Here is a 20,488-nt window from a genome sequence, read left to right on the forward strand (position 1 = left end):
TTGGGCGAGCGCTTCTCGGACAGCTTACCCCGCGAATGAAATCACGCGCATGACAGCAAAACAGAATGCGCATCAATTCTGAGGAGTCAAGGTAGATGCGGAGAATCTGCTTGCCCAGAAGATTCAAATAAGGGATTCATTTATAAGCATGTTTATATTATTTAACACGTGAACGCATTCTCTCTGACAGCCTGAGTATGCAGAGCATTAGCAGCTTACTGTATATGGACGGAACGCCACTGATGCACAGATCTATTTCAATATATCAGATGTTTTGTCCTGCTCTGAAAACATAACTGACTGTGTGTACAGTTTCGTTTGAAACTATTCCAAAATGGAAGTGCTTTTAACCGCATCCGCAATTGAGCTTTAGGACGAACAAACACAAAGCGCAAGTGAGTCTGTCAGTGCAACAGTTTCTTGCATTCCAGACGGCAGAAATGAACGCATATCTAAAGTAAAACACGACGGATGGAAGCACACTGTCAAGCATTATGCGCACGTGTCTCACAGTGCAAATTCTGTGCGCTGTAGCCAGCCGCGTCTCTAGCGCGCACACGTGCCATATGCAGAAAAAAAAAAACAAGCTCAGAATCGATTCTGAAATATTAGGAATCGATTCAGAATCGTTGAAGAGAGAATCGCGATGCATCGATGCATCGATTTTTTCTCCCACCCCTATATATATATATATATATATATATATATATATATATATATATATATATTAGGGGTGTGCAAAGCAGCCGGTATTTGTATCTGTATTTGTATTTGTTGAGGGGGGAAAAGTATTTGTATTTGTATTTGTATTCGAGTAAAATTCAAAATAAGTGTAAAAATCCTGGGTTTTTTTTGTGCGCTTAACTTTTAATTTACGTTATAGTGTAAGTATTCTGTAATTATATCCATTATAATAATTATGGATATGCAATATTGATTGATGTTTTTGAATATGTAACAAGGAACGTCATTGAAAAAAAAAAAAAACATGACAGCCATTACCTCATCCATGGTTAAACCAACTAATAAAATACCATTATGAACATTATGAACCCCACCAGCACCTGTCCTTGTTGGAGGATGCTGAACAGAATTAAAATAAAAATAAAAATGTTCTTCTTCTGAAAGAACTTCTCGTGGCGTCTGCCGTTGCTAAGCAACCATGACCTGATCACTCAATGACGACTCGGAAGTTTCAGCAAAGCATAAATGGATTTCCAGCATTAAAAATCGCTTGCATTAGCTCTGCTATTAAATGTCTTTAAAAATGGTTATTCATGTACAGATATGATTGGCTGTTTTTTCAATGGTATAAGGAAAAGGGTGAAGCTGATTTGTTGGTTCTTGTCACATGACCTGCGTGCGCATGTGGCATTCTGAAAAGTTTATTTGTATTTATCCAAGACTATAGAATATTTATCTCGATGCGGCGCGGACGCGCCTGGAAAAAACGAGCGCATAGCACCGTGTGAGCGTTGCTTTCATTATGAGCGCGCATACCGCGCGTCTACATTTGAAATGACGAACTTTAGCGCGCATTTGAACGGCCCCTAATAGAATAATCTCCCGATCAAACTCTGCTTCCCAAAGTTATAAACCCAGTTAAGGTACAGAAATATATTCATCAAAAATAGTGACGCAGTGAAGTCTTTTTTCACCCAGCCGAGTCTTCTCTGTTGCTGTGTGGAGCAGCCTGTGTCAGTCACCTCTTTTACCCCCACCCCCCGACTCCTGAATGTCACTCACTCACTCATGCGGGCATACAGTGACTGCGGTCTCCTGAGGAAACGCAGCTTTTTTGATAGAACGTTTTTCTTGTTCCCGAATACAAATATTTATTAAGGTATTTGTTCGAAATAAGTATTCGTTAAAAACACGCTATTTGTGCCTTTCCGAATACCGTATTCGGGTTCGGCTCCACCCCTAATATATATATATATATATATATATATATATATATATATATATATATATATATATATATATGAATTCATCAAAGAAACCCGAGAAAAATTCTACTCAAATGTTTTCAACATAAATAATATTAATAAATGTTTTTTGAACAACAAATCAGAATATTAGAATGATTTCTGAAGGATCGTGACTGGAGTAATGATGTTCTGAAAATTCTTAATTTAAATTTAAATTCATGTATGTAACTTGTGTGAAAATCGGAACATCATATGCTCGAAAGAACAAAATCGTCATTTCCTGAAAAAAAGAATCATTTCAGCAGGATTGCGATTGAGCTCCTCACACATTTTTTGCTCACATTCAATTTGATCATGCAAATTTTGACTAACCGAGTTTGGTTTGAAAAGTGACTTTTGAGTGAGCTGTGCTTTATACATCGCTGCACTGCTGACAAAAAATTAATGACACTTTTTTTGCCTGCAGATTTTTGCCTCAATTTTGCTGTTATTCCAGTTATCTAATCACATGATCTACTGAGGCTACTGAGACATCTAGTGGAATGGAAACATGATGGATTTTCATGGTAGATTATGTGCATCCCTCTTTATCAGGACAAAATTATCTGCCTCAGTGGAGTGCATACATTTTTATCCACATTTTAAGATTGTATGTGTGTCTTGGCATTTTCATCCAGCATTTTTTTAATGCAATATCCCTAAATTTGTTGATGGAAGCAAAGGTAATGACTTCCATGCATTTTCACATATTTATGTAAAGCAAGTCTTACCACAGAAAGAGACGCCCACAGGCTGTTGCATCCTCTGCTCTGGTGTGGAGGGCACAGTGAGGGCGATGGCCAGCATGCTGCCCAATGTGGTGCCCACCCACAGGCTGGGCACTGCCACAGTCTCACTCTTCTTGGACAGAGAGTCACAAAAGTAGAAGGAGGAAATGACCTCACGTGACTCTCTGTCAATGCTGGTCACACTGGAGCTGCGTGAGCGGCTGAACGAGTTGTCCCTGGCGTCTGAGGACACGGTGACCCATCAGGGACAAAAAGACAACAATATAAGGACAATTAGCATGACTTTTTTTTTTAAAGCAAAATCAAATCTGAGCCACCTCAGGACACCTAAAATCAAAGGATAAAAAGGCAAACCATTAAGCAGTTAATATACTGATGATATATTCTTATTAAATGCATTGCATTAATACAAACTTTACATTTCATTTACATGTAATGTGTAAGAAACACAGCAATTGCACACAAAAAGTTTGCCAGGAAGTCTGTTAAATATAAACAAAACTTGCAGTCACCAGTACAGAGCATTGTTACGCAGTTTTATTTCACACTCAAGAGACAAAGATGCATTCAGATATCTTTCTGGCAAACCTGTAACACTAATTTCAGTATAAATGCAAATTGTAAAAGCAATGCAAAGATGAGTCTCACCAAAACTGACAAAAACATGTCTGGCTTCTGTTTCACTCCAAAATGAAAAGAAAAAATAAACTATTTTCTGCATAAAAATACTTTGGGGTGAAATATGACCCATGTTATATGCCATATATAAATGTTTTTGTATTGCACTAATAATATCAAACTTTAATCAGTTTGAAATCAGACTGCAGAAAAAAGGTGAGGGAATGTTTCAGTTTCACCAAAACCAAAATTGAACGGCATCAATCAAGACAACAGGCAAAGCCCACACGGCAGGCTCCAGTGAGAGTTAGTATGAACCAGTTCAGGTCAGGTCAGGCTAAAATAAGGCCACTCACTGGGGTCACAGAATGAGGTCTCATGGAAAGACACTGTGCGCTTCTTCTTCATCTCCTTCACTGAACTCTGCTGTTTTTTACCAGGGAGAGAGCAGTGACGCCGTAACCTCTTTTCTATACGCAGAACAGTGTAGATTATAACTATCTAGCATTTGTACACTTTGACATTCATGCATGCCAGTCTATATTCTATACAGACCTATATTATAGGTCTATACCACATAAAGCACTGGAAGCATGATTTAAAGTTATTTTATTGCATGCAAAAAAAATATATATATATTATTGTAGTGCCTACTATATCAGATTTATTTAAACTCTGCATAAAAACAAAGCCAACTGTGACTGGTTATTTTTCAGACCTTTGCTGTTTAAGTGGGCAGCTCTAGGCTAGAATAAGCTGAACACCAAACCAGACTTTGTCAATAATCTTCACTAGCAGTCAAACGTTTTTGAACAGTTAGATTTTTTCATGTTTTTTAAAGAAGCCTCTTCTGCTCACCAAGCCTGCATTTATTTGATCCAAAGTACAGCAAAACAGTAAAATTTTGAAATATTTGTCCTATTTAAAATAACTGTTTTCTATTTGAATATATTTTAAAATGTTTTATTCGTATGATTTCAAAGCTATATTTTAAGCATCATTACTCCAGTCACATGATCCTTAAGAAATGATTGTAATATTGTTATTTGCTGCTCAAAAAACATTTATTATTATTATGTTGAAAACAGCTGAGTTGAATTTTTTCAGGTTTCTTTATTCATCTGAAACAGAAATCTTTTGTAACAATATAAATGATAAACTATCACTTTTGATTAATTTAACGCATCCTTGCTAAATAAAATTATTAATTTCTATAAGTACTAAAATTATACTGACTCCAAGCTTTTGAATGGTATAGCGTATAATGTTACAAAAGCTTTTTATTTCAGATATATGCTGATCTTTGGACCTTTCTATTTATCAAAGAATACTGAAAATGTAATACTTTACAGTTTTATATATTGATAATATTAATATAATAACAAATGTTTCTTAAAAAGCAAATCAGCATATTAGAATGATTTGATCACAGGAATAAATTAAAATATATTCAAATAAAAAACAGTTATTTTAAATAGCAAAAATATTTCACAATATTACCGCTTTTGTCGTATTTTGGATCAAATAAATGCAGGCTTGGTGAGCAGAAGAGACTTCTTTAAAAAGCTTTACAAATCTTACTGTTCAAAAACTTTTGACTGGTAGTGTATGTGTATTGATCAAAATAACGCACAGTTTGTGTCAGCATGGAAGAAACCGATCCCCTGCAAAAGATGCACAGCTACTCCTAGAAACTAAAGTGACAGAACAAAATCTTACCATCTTTCTGATCAGCAATCATGCTAATTTTCCGGGATATCTTAGCTGGAAAAAAGAAAACATTATTCTGAGCATATAATCAAAGCCATTCATCTTGGAAATAATGGTTACTAAAGTTGAATAAGAAGTATTAAATCAACTGGTTTAAGGGGAAAAATAAGCAGGTTGAGACAAACAATTATCAGCTGGAGGATCATGATGTAGAATGAAGCCAAAGAGCAGCCACAAGCCCGTCAAAGCCTTTAAAAAGAGATGTTTGTTCATCTAGTATGTTACAATCATGCCCGGAAAAATGCATCAAGATTAGTGACAATGAAACCAGCACCGATCAAGAGTCAGAACACCAGGAGCCTCATTTCTCTCTCTCTCAAAAAAAAAAACAAAAAAGTGTGCGATCGCCCTATGATTTCAGATGTTCAGTAGAGATCTGTGTGAAAACATGAATCAAAATCAGAAATGTGTTAAATGTCTGACATCATTTTTATCGTCCTGTGTATTTTTACCCTTGAAACGCACCAGAGCAGAGTGAAAGCCTGTAATGTTAAACAAGGTTAGAAAAAAGCACTCCTACAGGAAATACACTTTTGAAATGACAATAAAAGAGTTTTAATCTTAAAAAAACTCATTGTATAATGAGTTTACAAATCATTTTTGTAAATAACATGCACTTACAAATCATTCACTACTACTGTTGACTGCTTTCACAGTGGTAAATGCAGCTCTCAAAAAAGTTCTCACTGGTCCAATGTTTATTGGCACGCACAACCACCAAGCAAAAGACACACAAAGCTCTAGCTTTACGACGCACTTAAGCAAACCCATTTTAATTTGTTTGGTTAGTTCATTTGGTTAGTGCACATGTGCCCATTAGCACAGAAAACTGAGAGACCCAGACTGCTGTAATATGAACATTATACAGTACCAAAGTCACTGGCAACAGTCTTGGATATCCGCTTGCTTTTGGACTTCACTGAAAAATGCGTTGAATAGAACCAATCAAAGAAAATAAAAGACGTCCTAGGACAAAAAAAGCCTTGTTTCGAAAAGGTGTGTTTAGAAAGTAGCGTACCCTTGTCAATGAACTTTTGTTTGCTGTCTTCATCAGAATTGCACGGTGAACCTGTTGTCGGTGAGCCTATAGCAACAACACAGTCTGCATAGTAATGTGACACAGCCGATGGGGTCTTATGTAACTTTTGGCAACTATCTGCATATCAAAGTCAAATTCCTTGTAAATGAAATGTACTTAGTCAGCACACCTGACTGGGATTCTGACGACGCTTGCAGAATTGTTTTAATTTTTTGCTGCGCTAAAGAATTTTTAACTATAATAGAGCTCTGGCATTGCAGTGTTTGTCAATATGTCTGTCTTTAAGTTGCAGAGTGTAATTTCTGAGTCGCCAATGGAATTGCATGGGTTTGGCACAGCTGTAAGTTCATTCAAACCATGCCAACGGATCTTTTGGTTCAGTTTAATGCTGCAGAATTGACGCATTGCACCTTAAAATACGTGTTGAACGTTGTCATTATGAACTCAATCTCATGTTGTACTAATACTGTTTTATTCTCTTTTTGTCTACATGACATGGGTCAAAAGTTAAAGTCAAAAGTTTAAATATCCTTTAGAAAACCTTCAGGTCCCACAATTTTTTTTTTTTTTTCAGCATTTTTATGTATTTGAACCCTTTCCAACAATGACTGTATGATTTTGAGATCCATCTTTTCACACTAAGGACAAGTGAGGGACTCATATGCAACTGTTACAGAAGGTTCAAATGCTCACTGATGCTCCAGAAGGAAACACAATTCATCAAGAGCCAGGAGCAAAAACTTTTGAACTGAATGAGGATGTGTACTTTTTCTGATTTTGCCTAAATAAGAAAATGCATGGTTTCAACGGGGGGTGAAAACTTTTGAAACTTAAAGATCAGGGTAAATTCCATTTATTTTGTCTTCTGGGAAACATGCAAGTGTCTTCTGTAGCTTCTGAAGGGCAGTACTAAATGAAAAAAATATGATATCTAGGCAAAATAAGAAAAATGTACACATCTTCATTCTGTTCAAAAGTTTACACCCCCAGCTCTTAATGCATTGTTTTCCTTCTGAAGCATCAGTGAGCTTTGAACCTTCTGTAGTAGTTGCATATGAGTCCCTCAGTTGTCCTCAGTGTGAAAAGATGGATCTCAAAATCATACAGTAGTTGTTGAAAAGGGTTCAAATACACAAAATGCTGAAAAACCAAAGAATTTGTGGGGCCTGAAGGATTTTTCTGAAGAACAGCGGGCAGGTTAAACATTTAGGACAAACAAGGGAATCATAAACAACTATCACTTAAAAAAACAACAACAAAAAACAGCTGTGGATGATTCAGGCAGCAACACAGTATTAAGAATCAAGTGTACTGTATGTGAACTTTAGAACAGGATAATTTTAATAAATTTAACTTATTTTCTCTTGTGGACTGTGTGTAAAGTCTTTTATATTAAATATCTTATTCAGGCGAGTACTAAATAAAAAACAACATGCATTTTGTAAGATCCCTCTTATTTTGTTCAAATAATTAACATTTTGCAGATTCTGCAAAGTGTATGTAAACTTTTTACTTCAACTGTTTTATTATATTTTTACTTTTTGGTGCTTGGTAGCGTAAAATGAAAGTGGGTGGTGATTTATGAAAAACAAAAGATTTTTGTTCTGCCTCCTTAAATACATGTTTGGAACAACACAAGAGTGAGTAAATTATGACAGACGCTGAACTCAATCAACTCATCATAAAACGACCATCAATCCACAATCTCAACATGTTTTGTTTTACCAGTAAAGTCTTACAATGCAGAAAAAAAGAGGGCATTTTTACCTGAAGTTGGTGATTTGCATTTTTCCTCTGGTGCGGCTGATGCATCATTACCATCACAAAGGCCTGTTGAAAACAAACAAGTCTAAGCCAAACAGCCAGGCTCACTTCACGCAATAAACATCACGTAACACTTAAATAATAAATCAACACAAAAACAGATTATAGTGTTAAACAAAGAGAAAAAGAAGAATGCAGACAAATATAAAAAGAAGGAAAAAACCTTTGATGAGTGCCATGTGACTTACTGAGGTAAGAAGAACGAAGCTTTTTCACAGATTCAGAATAAAAGTTAGAGAGGCCGGACATGCAAGACTTCTTATGCAGAGTGTCTTTACGAAACCACAGAGAGAGACGAATATTGAAAGGGTGAGACAAAACAATGACACAAAAATCAAATGAACAGATAGTAGGCCTTTGAACTGACAGAGTCCAGAGACTGGATTCAGGACAGTTTGGAAATTTGTTCCGCCTTTATTATTTTCAATAAACGAGTGAGGTCTAAAAAAATAATACAAGTAACCGACAACAATTGCACAGCAATGCAAAGTTTTTGCAGTTCAAATAGTTTACTGTACAGTGCAATTCGATTGTTTTAAGAGTAGTTTTTTGTTTGAAAACAGGCGAAACTAGAAGCTTGTTTCCACCACAGGATAAAAAAATTAAATTAAAAAAAGGCAACTGTGAGATTTTTCCCCTCACAATTGAGCTTCTATCACAATTCAGATTTTTTTTTCTCCTCACAATTCAGCCTTTTTTCTCAGAATTGTGAGATACATAAACAGAATTTCAAGATATAAACTCACAAATCTATGGAAAAAAGTCAGAATTGCAAGAAAACAGAGACTAAATTGTGAGATGTAAATTCAAAATTGTGAGAAAAAAAGCCTATATTGTGAGATAAAAAGTCACAATTATTATTATTTTTTTATTACATGGTGAAAATGGGCTTCCATGGTGCATTTTAGTGCCATGTTAAAAAATAAAAAACATCTAAGATTAAGATATTAAAGTCATAATATTTTGAGAATAAAGTCAGAATTACGAGAATAAAGTATTTCAAGAATAAAACTCAAATTACGAGATTAAAGATTAATGTTCTGAGAATAAAGTAGAAATATTCTGAGAATAAAGTGGAAATATTTGAGAATAAAGTGAAAATATTTTGAGAATAAAGTGGAAATATTTTGAGAATAAAGTGAAAATATTTGGAGAATAAAGTGGAAATATTTGGAGAATAAAGTGGAAGCATTTCGAGAATAAAGTGGAAATATTTTGAGAATAAAGTGAAAATATTTTGAGAATAAAGTGAAAATATTTTGAGAATAAAGTGGAAATATTTTGAGAATAAAGTGAAAATATTTGGAGAATAAAGTGGAAGCATTTCGAGAATAAAGTGGAAATATTTTGAGAATAAAGTGGAAATATTTTGAGAATAAAGTGAAAATATTTTGAGAATAAAGTGAAAATATTTGGAGAATAAAGTGGAAATATTTTGAGAATAAAGTGGAAATGTTTTGAGAATAAAGTGAAAATATTTGGAGAATAAAGTGGAAATATTTTGAGAATAAAGTGGAAATATTCAGACAGTCTAAATATTAAGACAATAAAGTAAAAATTATGAGAATAAAGTCGAAATGTTTCAAGAATAAAGTCAAAATTACAAGAATAAAGTTGAAGTGTTTTGAGAAGAAGGTCAAAATATTTTCAGAATGAAGTCAAAATTACAAGAATTAAATATTTCAACTTTATTCTCTAATTTTTTATTTATTTATTCTCTAAATTTTTCAACTTTATTCTTGAAATATTTCCACTTTATTCTCGAAATATTTCCACATTATTCTCGAAACATTTTCACTTTATTCTCAAAATATTTCCACTTTATTCTCCAAATATTACCACTTTATTCTTGAAATGCTTCCACTTTATTCTCGAAATATTTCCACTTTATTCTCCAAATATTTACTTTATTCTCCAAATATTTCCACTTTATTCTCCAAATATTTTCACTTTATTCTCCAAATATTTCCACTTTATTCTCCAAATATTTTCACTTTATTCTCAAAATATTTCCACTTTATTCTCGAAATGCTTCACTTTATTCTCCAAATATTACCACTTTATTCTCCAAATATTACCACTTTATTCTCCAAATATTACCACTTTATTCTCGAAATGCTTCCACTTTATTCTCGAAATATTTCCACTTTATTCTCCAAATATTTTCACTTTATTCTCCAAATATTTCCACTTTATTCTCCAAATATTTTCACTTTATTCTCCAAATATTTCCACTTTATTCTCCAAATATTTTCACTTTATTCTCCAAATATTTCCACTTTATTCTCCAAATATTTCCACTTTATTCTCCAAATATTTCCACTTTATTCTCCAAATATTTTCACTTTATTCTCAAAATATTTCCACTTTATTCTCGAAATGCTTCACTTTATTCTCCAAATATTACCACTTTATTCTCCAAATATTACCACTTTATTCTCGAAATGCTTCCACTTTATTCTCCAAATATTACCACTTTATTCTCAAAATATTTCCACTTTATTCTCGAAATGCTTCCACTTTATTCTCCAAATATTTCCACTTTATTCTCAAAATATTTCCACTTTATTCTCGAAATGCTTCCACTTTATTCTCGAAATATTTCCACTTTATTCTCCAAATATTTTCACTTTATTCTCCAAATATTTCCACTTTATTCTCCAAATATTTTCACTTTATTCTCCAAATATTTCCACTTTATTCTCCAAATATTTCCACTTTATTCTCGAAATATTTTCACTTTATTCTCCAAATATTTCCACTTTATTCTCGAAATATTTTCACTTTATTCTCCAAATATTTCCACTTTATTCTCGAAATGCTTCCACTTTATTCTCCAAATATTTCCACTTTATTCTCCAAATATTTTCACTTTATTCTCAAATATTTCCACTTTATTCTCCAAATATTTCCACTTTATTCTCCAAATATTTCCACTTTATTCTCCAAATATTTCCACTTTATTCTCCAAATATTTCCACTTTATTCTCCAAATATTTCCACTTTATTCTCCAAATATTTTCACTTTATTCTCCAAATATTTCCACTTTATTCTCGAAATGCTTCCACTTTATTCTCCAAATATTTCCACTTTATTCTCAAAATATTTTCACTTTATTCTCAAATATTTTGACTTTATTCTCAGAATATTTCTACTTTATTCTCAGAATATTAATCTTTAATCTCGTGATTTGAGTTTTTTTTTTTTAACATGGCACTAAAACACCATTGTACTATACAAAACAATACAGGTGAAAAATTTGCTAATCCCAAATATGGGCAAGAGTAATAGTGTTTACTAAATAATTAATAAATTGCATAAAGATTGGTATTTTTTGTATCAGTGCATCGCAAACAATAATGTGAAATGTCACAAGGCCTTAAATTCAGTCTGTTGGCATGTGTGTTTCAAAGACTGAAGCTCAGATGAGTGAACAACAAAAAGAACAAGCAAAGACAAGGGACAGAAAAGAACAAACACCGGTGCCCCTTTTTGCACATATGGAACGGATGATTTTCTAAGATCGGTGCAGATGGTTCCTCGGCCAGAGATGACCACCTGCGGTTTAAAGGATGCAGGAGCATCACGGTCCATAGACTGGCTCGTGCTTTACTTTTTCAGACAGAAACACAGACTGACGACATGCAGAGGTTATGATTATTAGTAAGAAGATGAAGCTTTCTCTTAGACATCTTTTCACCTGCTGAGGGCTGTCTGGTTTTGCGGGGTGAGCGTGGCTGTCTGTGGTGAGGATCTGTGGAGCCGTACAGCTCGGCTGTAGTCACGTTCAGAAGGAGAGTTTTCTGAATGTAATCAACCACTGCAAGTCCGTTACCATTGCCAAAAGCAACTCTGTAAAACACAACAGATACACAACACTGGTTAAAAGGAAGGAATGATTAAGGTTTTTTAACTTTATATTATTTAACTATATATATTTATCTTATGCTCACCAAGGCTGCATTTATTTGATCAAAAATACAGGAAAAACAGTAGCGCTGCCCCCTAATAGTCGACTAACCGTTAGTCGACGAGAAGAGGCTTAGTTGACCAAAATTTTATTAATCACTTGGTCACAGAAAAAAAACAAAAATGGCTAAGTCACTTGCTCTTAAGATAAAAATAATACATCTTTCGAAACTGTAAAGACTCTATGATTATTTGTGTGCACTTACAAAAACGACGAAATGTTGCGCTTTTGTAAAATAATTAAATAAAACGGGATGTGCTTTCTCTGTAAACTTGAGAGCGAAATTTCTAAACTCTGTGAAATGTCTACATTTTAAAATAAACCAATTCAAATAAAAAAAGAAAACAAATATTCTCAGATTATGTAATTCGTATGAAACATGCAAACAGGTGCATACACTACTGCAGAGATGACGAGTCCTTGTCGCCAACTTCATCTCTTAAGCCGAAAACAAAGCAATAGTTTATCAATAAATTATTAAAACGTTAATGCAGTCTCCTTGCTGTTTTTCTAACACATTCATAATTATTATATCTGCCAGTGCTTTTTTTGATTTATATGGTTTATTAATAAACATGCGACTAATAGTTGACTAATGCTTAAAATGAACGACTACTAGTCAAAAAGAAAAATCTTTAGTCGAGGACAACCCTACAAAACTGTAATATTAATTACAATTTAAAACAGTAGTGTTCTATTGTAATATTTTTAAATGTGTAATTTATTCCTGTGATGCAAAACTGAATTTTCATTACTCCAGTCTTTAGTATCAGATGATTCTTTAGAAATCATTCTAATATGCTGATTTGCTGCTAAAGAAACATTATTATTATTATCAAATGTAGAAAACTGTTTTTGCTGCTTAATATTTCTGCCAACAATTAATTACTGAACAAGTTAAAGTGTGAATATTATGTCAACTTTATTTGAAAATAAAATTGCCTATAAATAAAGGTAAGAACAAAAATTGCCCTTAACCATCCATCTAAAAAGTAAACTGCTTTTTCTTAGATTTGACAGTTTTACAACATTTGCACAGCATTAATTTAATCACAGTGTTTTTACTCAAGCCTCCAGGACAAACCAGATGTTAAACTGAAATCTCCTTAAACTGGTTACCTGATAATACTAAACTTGAAATTCAGCAACATATGTGACCCTGGACCACAAAACCAGTCATAAGGTTAAATTTTACAAAACTGAGATGTATACATCATATGAAAGCTCAATAAATAAGCTTTCTATTGATGTATGGTTTGTTAGGATATGACAATATTTGGCCGAGATACATCTATTTGAATATCTGGAATCTGAGGGTGCAAAAAAAATCAAAATGCTGAGAAAATCACCTTTAAAGTTCTTCAAATTAAGTTCTTAACAATGCATATTACTAATCAAAAATTACATTTTGATATATTTATAGTAGGAATTTTACAAAAAATCTTCATGGAACATGATCTTTACTTAATTTCCTAATGATTTTTGGCATAAAAGAAAAATCAATAATTTTGACCCATACAATGTATTTTTGGCTATTGCTACAAATATAGCCCAGCGACTTAAGACTGGTTTTGTGGTCCAGGGTCACATATAATTTTATGGTTATTTGACATTTGTAAATAGTTGTTAATGGACTGATAAACTAAATATCAAATTCAAAAATTCTATTCAGATATAAGAGCATATTTTGACTAATTACATTTGTGCATTTTGATAGTGTTCGGATTCTTAATTATTCTAATGAAGAATTATTCAAGCATGGCTGCTAGGCTTTAACATGACAGATCATGACACATAAAACTTGTCTGAAAGATAACGAACAGCTGTTGTGGAAAGGAAGAGTTTTTAATTGCTCAGTAAACACATCATAGGTGTGGTAAACGAGTTTGTGTTGTCGTTTCGTGGACTTACAGGCCATACGCAGAGTTGACGGCCAGGCTGGTGATCTGTTGTGGCGGCTCCCCGCTGACCCACACCAGCTGAATGAGCAGCTCCACCTGGTAACCCGGAGACTGTTTAAGAGGAGAACTCCTGACCCTGGCCAAGTAAGACACGGGACACAATTAACTACATGCTAATATAAACACAGACCAAATCATACGGTCATACAGCTAGACATTTGAGCAGCAAGTCTGGTCCACATGGCAGAATCTGTAAACTTACAAAGGAAAAAACTATGTCATCAATATGCAAAATCACCAAAGCTGTATTTATTTTGGTGTTATTAGGGGCGAGTAAATCTGAAATAGATGAAAACAGACTGTACTTGAGACAGGGCACATTATCTCGCAGGCCGTCAGATGAGTTGTTGCTGCTGGTGGAGGGGTGGGACTGGGGCAGGCTGGTCTGAGGACTGGATGCGGTTCCTGGGGTGGAAACAGCCGACGCCTGCTCACCTCCGCCCTCGGGAGACTCCACTTCATTAGGCTCACACTGCATACGCACCTCCAGCAGCTACAGACACAAGAAAACTGTCATTTCACATGTTCACAGATCTGTATGCCCCATAGATGGAGATAGAAATTTCCATGAATTTCACAGCCAAAAAAAATCATCAGCTGAGATAATTAATTTTACTCTGCTCACCGAAAATTGGCAATTGATTTTTCTATTACACATTCTTCAATTACCCTCCAAAGTTCTGATCTAAATAAAATGATTCGCAAACCCTCTGAAGTCCTGATCTGAATAATAATTTGCGAACCATTTCAGATCAGGACTCGGTGCGTGGATCATGAATCATTTTAATTTGCAAAATGATTCACAAACCTGCTACAGAGTTCCGATCTAAAATCAAATGATTTGCGAACCTGCTCTAAAGTCCTGATCTGAATCAAATGATTTGCGGACCCTTCCGAAGTTCTGATCTAAATAAAATGATTTGCGAACCCTTAGAAGTCAAATCATATGATTTAGATTGGGACTTTGGAGGGTTTGCAAATCAGTTGATTCTGATTGGGAATTCAGAGCGGCTTTGATTTGATTTTAGATCAGAACTCTGTAGCGGGTTTGTGAATCTTTTAATTTGCAAAATTTATCATGAAATCATTTAATTTACAAAATGATTCGCAAATTTGCTTTAAAGTTCCAATCTAAAATCAAATGATTTGCGAATCCGCTTTGAAGTCCTGATCTGAATCAATTGATTTGCGAACCCTCCAAAGTTCTGATCTAAAATCAAATGATTCGCAAACCCTCTGAAGTCCTGATCTGAATCAAATGATTTGCGAACCCTTAGAAGTCAAATCATTTGATTTAGATTGGGACTTTGGAGGGTTTGCGAATCATTTGATTCAGATCAGGACTTCAGGGCAGGTTTGTGAATCATTTGATTTTAGATCGGAACTCTGTAGCGGGTTTGTGAATCATTTAATTTGCAAAATTTATCATGAAATCATTTCATTTGCAAAATGATTCGCAAACCCACTTCAAAGTTCTGATCTAAATAAAATGATTTGCAAACCCTCTGAAGTCCTGATCTGAATAATAATTTGCCAACCATTTCAGATTAGGATCGGCGCTTGGATCATGAATTATTTTAATTTGCAAAATGATTCGCAAATTAGCTTCAAAGTTCCAATCTAAAATCAAATGCTTTGCGAACCCGCTCTGAAGTCCTGATCTGAATCAGTCGATTTGCGAACCCTCCGAAGTTCTGATCTAAAATCAAGTGATTTGCCAACCTGCTCTGAAGTCCTGACCTGAATCAAATGATTCGCAAACCCTCCAAAGTCCCAATCTAAATCATATGATTTGCGAACCCTTAGAAGTCAAATCATTTGATTTAGATTGGGACTTTGGAGGGTTTGCAAATCATTTGATTCAGATCGGGACTTCAGGGCAGGTTTGTGAATCATTTGATTTTAGATCGGAACTCTGTAGCGGGTTTGTGAATCATTTAATTTGCGAAATTTATAATGAAATCATTTAATTTGCAAAATGATTCGCAAACCCACTTCAAAGTTCTGATCACAATCTGAATTAAATGATTCGCGAACCCGCTCCGAAGTCCCAATCTGAATCAAATTACTGCAAACCCTCGATCTAAATTTAATGATTTGTGATTTCAAGTCCTGATCTGAATCAAATAATTCGCAATCCAATTGGAGCACTTCGAAACAGTGAATCATTTTCCAATGCAATGGTTTAACTGATTTGGATTTTCAAAAACTCAGTTTCACCCATGACTAAAATTATTTTAGATTATCTGGCAGTAAAAAATACATAAGAGGACACTATTATTAACTGGTACTATGAAATATAAACATGTTTTTATATTTGCATACAGTTTTATCTTGTAAAGTGGCTCACCAAATTAATTTCTAATTGAGGCATTTCTTGGGGAGCTTTAATATTGTATAATATTGCTAATACCCCAACAGAAAGATATTCTCCAGGCTTGTAAGTATAAAGATGACTTTTGCCCACTATTAATTAGATTTGTAATATTTATGTGGAGCTACTTCCATGTTCATTTATTCAGTCCTGCGGTGTGACACCTCCTCATTAAAAACTAAGGTTTTTAGCATTAATAAGCATAAATAAGTGATCGCTTTACTCATTTGTGTGGATGCAGCATATGGTATTCTAACTGTTGGAAACCATGTGTCAAAACAACTTCCTGCTTAATGAAATATCCTGTAGTGTGCATACTAAACTCCATCTAAAACGGCTTTAAACTGCATTTTTCTAATTGTATTATAATCACCATGCAGTTTCTAGGACCTCATATTAATATTAAGCATTAGTCACATATCAGGAATATTTAATTGATCTTGTGAAATTATTAAAAGCGGTACGTAAATCAAATGCTGTCCAGAAGCATCTGAAATTTCCCTTAAACAAATCTATGCTCTTTCATTTGTCAGTGACACATAAATACATCCTGCATTTAAATGGGTCAGACCTGAATCACTTCAGTGGTGACTTCCTGTTTGCTGAATCTGTAGACTATGACATGAGCGGATACTCCAGCCACACAGAGAACACGGCTCTCTGGACACCAGGACAGGATCTGGATGGCGAACGGATCTTCATCCACAATTTCAGTGCTGGATTTCTCCTCTTTACCTCGGGGCTTATCAAACACCTTTGCTGTTTTTAGCTTATACAAAACCTGCAGCATTACTGATAGACACAAAAGAGCAAATTCAATATCTTTCTGATTTAAATTTGAGAGAAATCTGCAAAATATATCAAAAATGTCTTAAAATGTAGCTGAGAGTGCTTTACTCTTATTGGTACCTGAATGCTAAATAAAACTGGCCAACATATTTCTCTGATTCTTACTATTTTTTCCAACTCAAAACAATTCTGTTGATTCTTCTTATGACATAAAACATAAAAGTATGTTTTCTGAAACATAAACTCACATGCTGAGGCATCCCAAAACTTGATCGATCCATCAGCATGCCTGTTGTTTAAGGAAGAAAACAGAAGAAAACAATAAAAAAAAACAAGAAAACCAAAAAACTCTTTCCCTCTCTAATCCAATTTTTCAACATGAAAAGGCTAGCGTGAGTCAATGTGAGAGATCACTTACCCAGTGATGATAATCTCTGAGAAACTTAGTGTTCCCTGGCCCCAGTTACCTCCACTTATGGGCCATTCCTGCATAAAAACAGATTTGGATCAGTCATCTTAGGACTATTCATTTTCTTAAACAGCGGAGGGCAGAACATTACCTTCTTACTGAACCCTTGTCTCTTCTGTCTGGAGCCCACTGAGTAAAGTGCAGGAATGACTTCAGCTGGACAGTCCGCAAAATATTCGCAGCAGGTAACCGGAGACTCGTGGATGGACAGAGGATAGGGATTCTCAAAGATCGGATACCTGCACAGAGAGGTTTTTATATAACAGCTGCACAAACCAAGACAGTGTGTATCACATTGGCATTTACTCACCCAATTTGTGCAAGGTCTATGACAACCAAATCCTTCTCCAGCAGGACAACAACCGCATAAGGCTCCTGGAAATCTGGGGGGATACAGAAGGAACCATTTTTAAACATTTCAATGGGGTATTTTCACAAAATACCATTTATTTTTCTTATTTATTTAGTGATAAAAATATTTTTAATAAATAATTTTCATTGCATATGATCTTGCATAAATGATCTACTTTGCAACAAAGGCTAGCTGGTCTTACAGTTCTGTAAAGGTTATATATACACTACCAGTCAAAAGTTTTTGAATTATTAATTTTTTTAAAGTCTTTTCTGCTCACCAAGCCTGCATTTATTTGATCCAAAGTACAGCAAAAACAGTAACATTTTGAATATTTTTACTATTTAAAATAACTGTTTTCGACTTGAATGCATTTTAAATTGTAATTGTAATAGCTAATTTTTTTAGCGTCATTCCTCCAGTCACATGATCCTTCAGAAATCATTCTAATATTCTGATTTGCTCCTCAAAAAACATTTATTTATGTTGAAAACAGCAGAGTATAATTTTTTCAGGTTTTTTTGATGAATAGAAAGTTCAGAAGAACACCATTTTTCTAAAACAGAAATCTTTTGTAACATTATACATGTCTTTATCATCACTTTTGATCAATTTCAAGCATCCTTGCTAAATAAAATTATTAATTTCTATAATTTCTTTCAATTATAATGATTGTTTATACTGTTACAAAAGCTTTTTATTTCAGATAAATGCTGATTTTTGGATCTTTCTATTCATCAAAAAATCCTGAAGGAAAAAAAAAGTACTCAACTGTTTTAAATATTGATGATGATAATGATAATAATAATAATAATAATAATAATAATAATAATAAAGGTTTTTTTGAAGAGTCATGTGACACTGAAGACTGGAGTAATGACTTAAAATGTAGCTTTGATCACAGAAATAAATTACATTTTTATATATATTCAAATAGAAAACAATTTTTTTAAATAGTTAAAATATTTCAAAATGTTACTGTTTTTGCTGTACTTTGGATTAAATAAATGCAAGATTGGTGAGTAGAAGAGACTTCTTTAAAAAAAAAAAAACATTAAAAATCTTACTATTCAAAAACTTTTGACTGGTAGTGCATGTATAACCTTTATATTATATTGTATATATAACCAAAAATAACTAATAAATGACTCAAGAAATTGGCTTTCTTTAATTGTATTTCTGTTAAATATACAGTAAATGTTATGGGAGAAAATCCAGCGATAGGTGGGGCAGTGACTTGCCGTTTGGATATGGGGTTTCACACAGCGTCAGGAAATCCACTATGGGGTAGTCCATCTCCAGCACTGCAGTGCTTTTCCCATGCATCACAGTCAGACAGGCTCGTCTACCCACTGTATCATATGACAAACCTCCACACAGTATCATGAATGGCTCCCTTAACAAAACAAATGAACAAATCTCATTTTTCCATGATGCAAAGACAAGCCAAGCCGGAAGTGAAACAAATTAATACTTAAATTAGCGCTACAATACAAAATGTACTGTCAAATTAGCATATTTTATGTCAGCCTTCTTAAAAAAACATCATGTCATCCGTGTAAATGCCAGACAGTCTCTCGCAATGCAAGGTTGCACAAGTCTAAAAACCAATGCATCATGCTCTGTTTGCTTCTGAATGCAATCCTCAGAAAATGTATTGTCATATTAGATCTTTATGCAAAAACATCATGTCATCCCCATTGACCCATAAAGCAGAAGCAGCTATGCCAGACAGTCAATGTGTGCAATGCATCATGCTCTGTTTGCTTCCTCAATGCAACCCTGAGTTCAGCTTCCTCTAAATCCTTACCCTGCCCTGGTAGTTTTGTACTCCACTTTCAAGATGGGTTTGCACGGCTCTGGCTTCTTTCCATCTTTGGGCTGTTTACCTGGGAGAGATAATTGCATGTTAAACAAGGTGTGTGTATGAATATGCCTTCATGTATTTTTATCTCCTTTCTATCTTCAGAATTTGTATTTTTATCACTGGAACTACAGAGCTCTACAGTGCGACCATTTCAGTCACATTTGCAATTGAAAACTACCGCGTGTGACTATGGAAAAATATTTAGGAGGCACCACTGTGACTGGACCACAAAACCAGTCATAAGGTTAAATTGTACAAAAATGATATGCAAAGTAAACATCACATGAAAGCTCAATAAATCAGCTTTCTATTGATGTATGGTTTGTTATGATAAGACGATATTTGACCGAGATACATCTGTTTGAAAATCTGGAATCTGAGGGTGCAAAAAAATCAAAATACTGAGAAAATCACCTTTAAAGTTGTCCAAATTAAGCTCTTAACAATGCATATTACTAACCAAAAATTACATTTTGATATATTTATAGTAGGAATTTTGCAAAAAATCTTCATGGAACATGATCTTTACTTAATTTCCTAATGATTTTTGGCATAAAAGAAAAATCAATATTTTTGACCCATACAGTGTATTTTTGGCTATTGCTTCAAATATACCCCAGCGACTTAAGACTGGTTTTGTGCTCCAGGGTCACATTTGTGTTTGCGCTAAGGGGAGCTTCAAAGGTTATGTGTTTTTGCAGCATTGATTTCTTGAACACAACGTTATCAGAAATC

General features: G+C 34.2%; 1 protein-coding gene across 1 annotated transcript in view; it reads right to left on the bottom strand.

Moving 5' to 3' along the window:
• stxbp5b (syntaxin binding protein 5b (tomosyn)) overlaps nucleotides 1-19,770 on the bottom strand; it is a 29,655-nt gene extending 9,885 nt beyond the window's left edge. Inside the window, exons 1-15 of the mRNA XM_073826455.1 lie at nucleotides 19,697-19,770; nucleotides 19,128-19,282; nucleotides 17,845-17,917; nucleotides 17,626-17,773; nucleotides 17,484-17,551; nucleotides 17,314-17,354; nucleotides 16,848-17,068; nucleotides 14,208-14,395; nucleotides 13,853-13,978; nucleotides 11,672-11,823; nucleotides 7,914-7,976; nucleotides 6,126-6,191; nucleotides 5,979-6,026; nucleotides 5,057-5,101; nucleotides 2,702-2,941 (exon numbers count right to left, since the gene is read on the bottom strand). Of these exons, the coding sequence (XP_073682556.1) occupies nucleotides 2,702-2,941; nucleotides 5,057-5,101; nucleotides 5,979-6,026; nucleotides 6,126-6,191; nucleotides 7,914-7,976; nucleotides 11,672-11,823; nucleotides 13,853-13,978; nucleotides 14,208-14,395; nucleotides 16,848-17,068; nucleotides 17,314-17,354; nucleotides 17,484-17,551; nucleotides 17,626-17,773; nucleotides 17,845-17,917; nucleotides 19,128-19,272 (1,624 nt within the window). The 5' untranslated portion in view covers nucleotides 19,273-19,282; nucleotides 19,697-19,770. The remainder of the gene's footprint in view (nucleotides 1-2,701; nucleotides 2,942-5,056; nucleotides 5,102-5,978; nucleotides 6,027-6,125; nucleotides 6,192-7,913; nucleotides 7,977-11,671; nucleotides 11,824-13,852; nucleotides 13,979-14,207; nucleotides 14,396-16,847; nucleotides 17,069-17,313; nucleotides 17,355-17,483; nucleotides 17,552-17,625; nucleotides 17,774-17,844; nucleotides 17,918-19,127; nucleotides 19,283-19,696) is intronic.
• Nucleotides 19,771-20,488: the final 718 nt, after the last annotated feature.

This window comes from Garra rufa, chromosome 21 (assembly GCF_049309525.1).
Source record: "Garra rufa chromosome 21, GarRuf1.0, whole genome shotgun sequence".
NCBI lineage: Eukaryota > Metazoa > Chordata > Actinopteri > Cypriniformes > Cyprinidae > Garra > Garra rufa.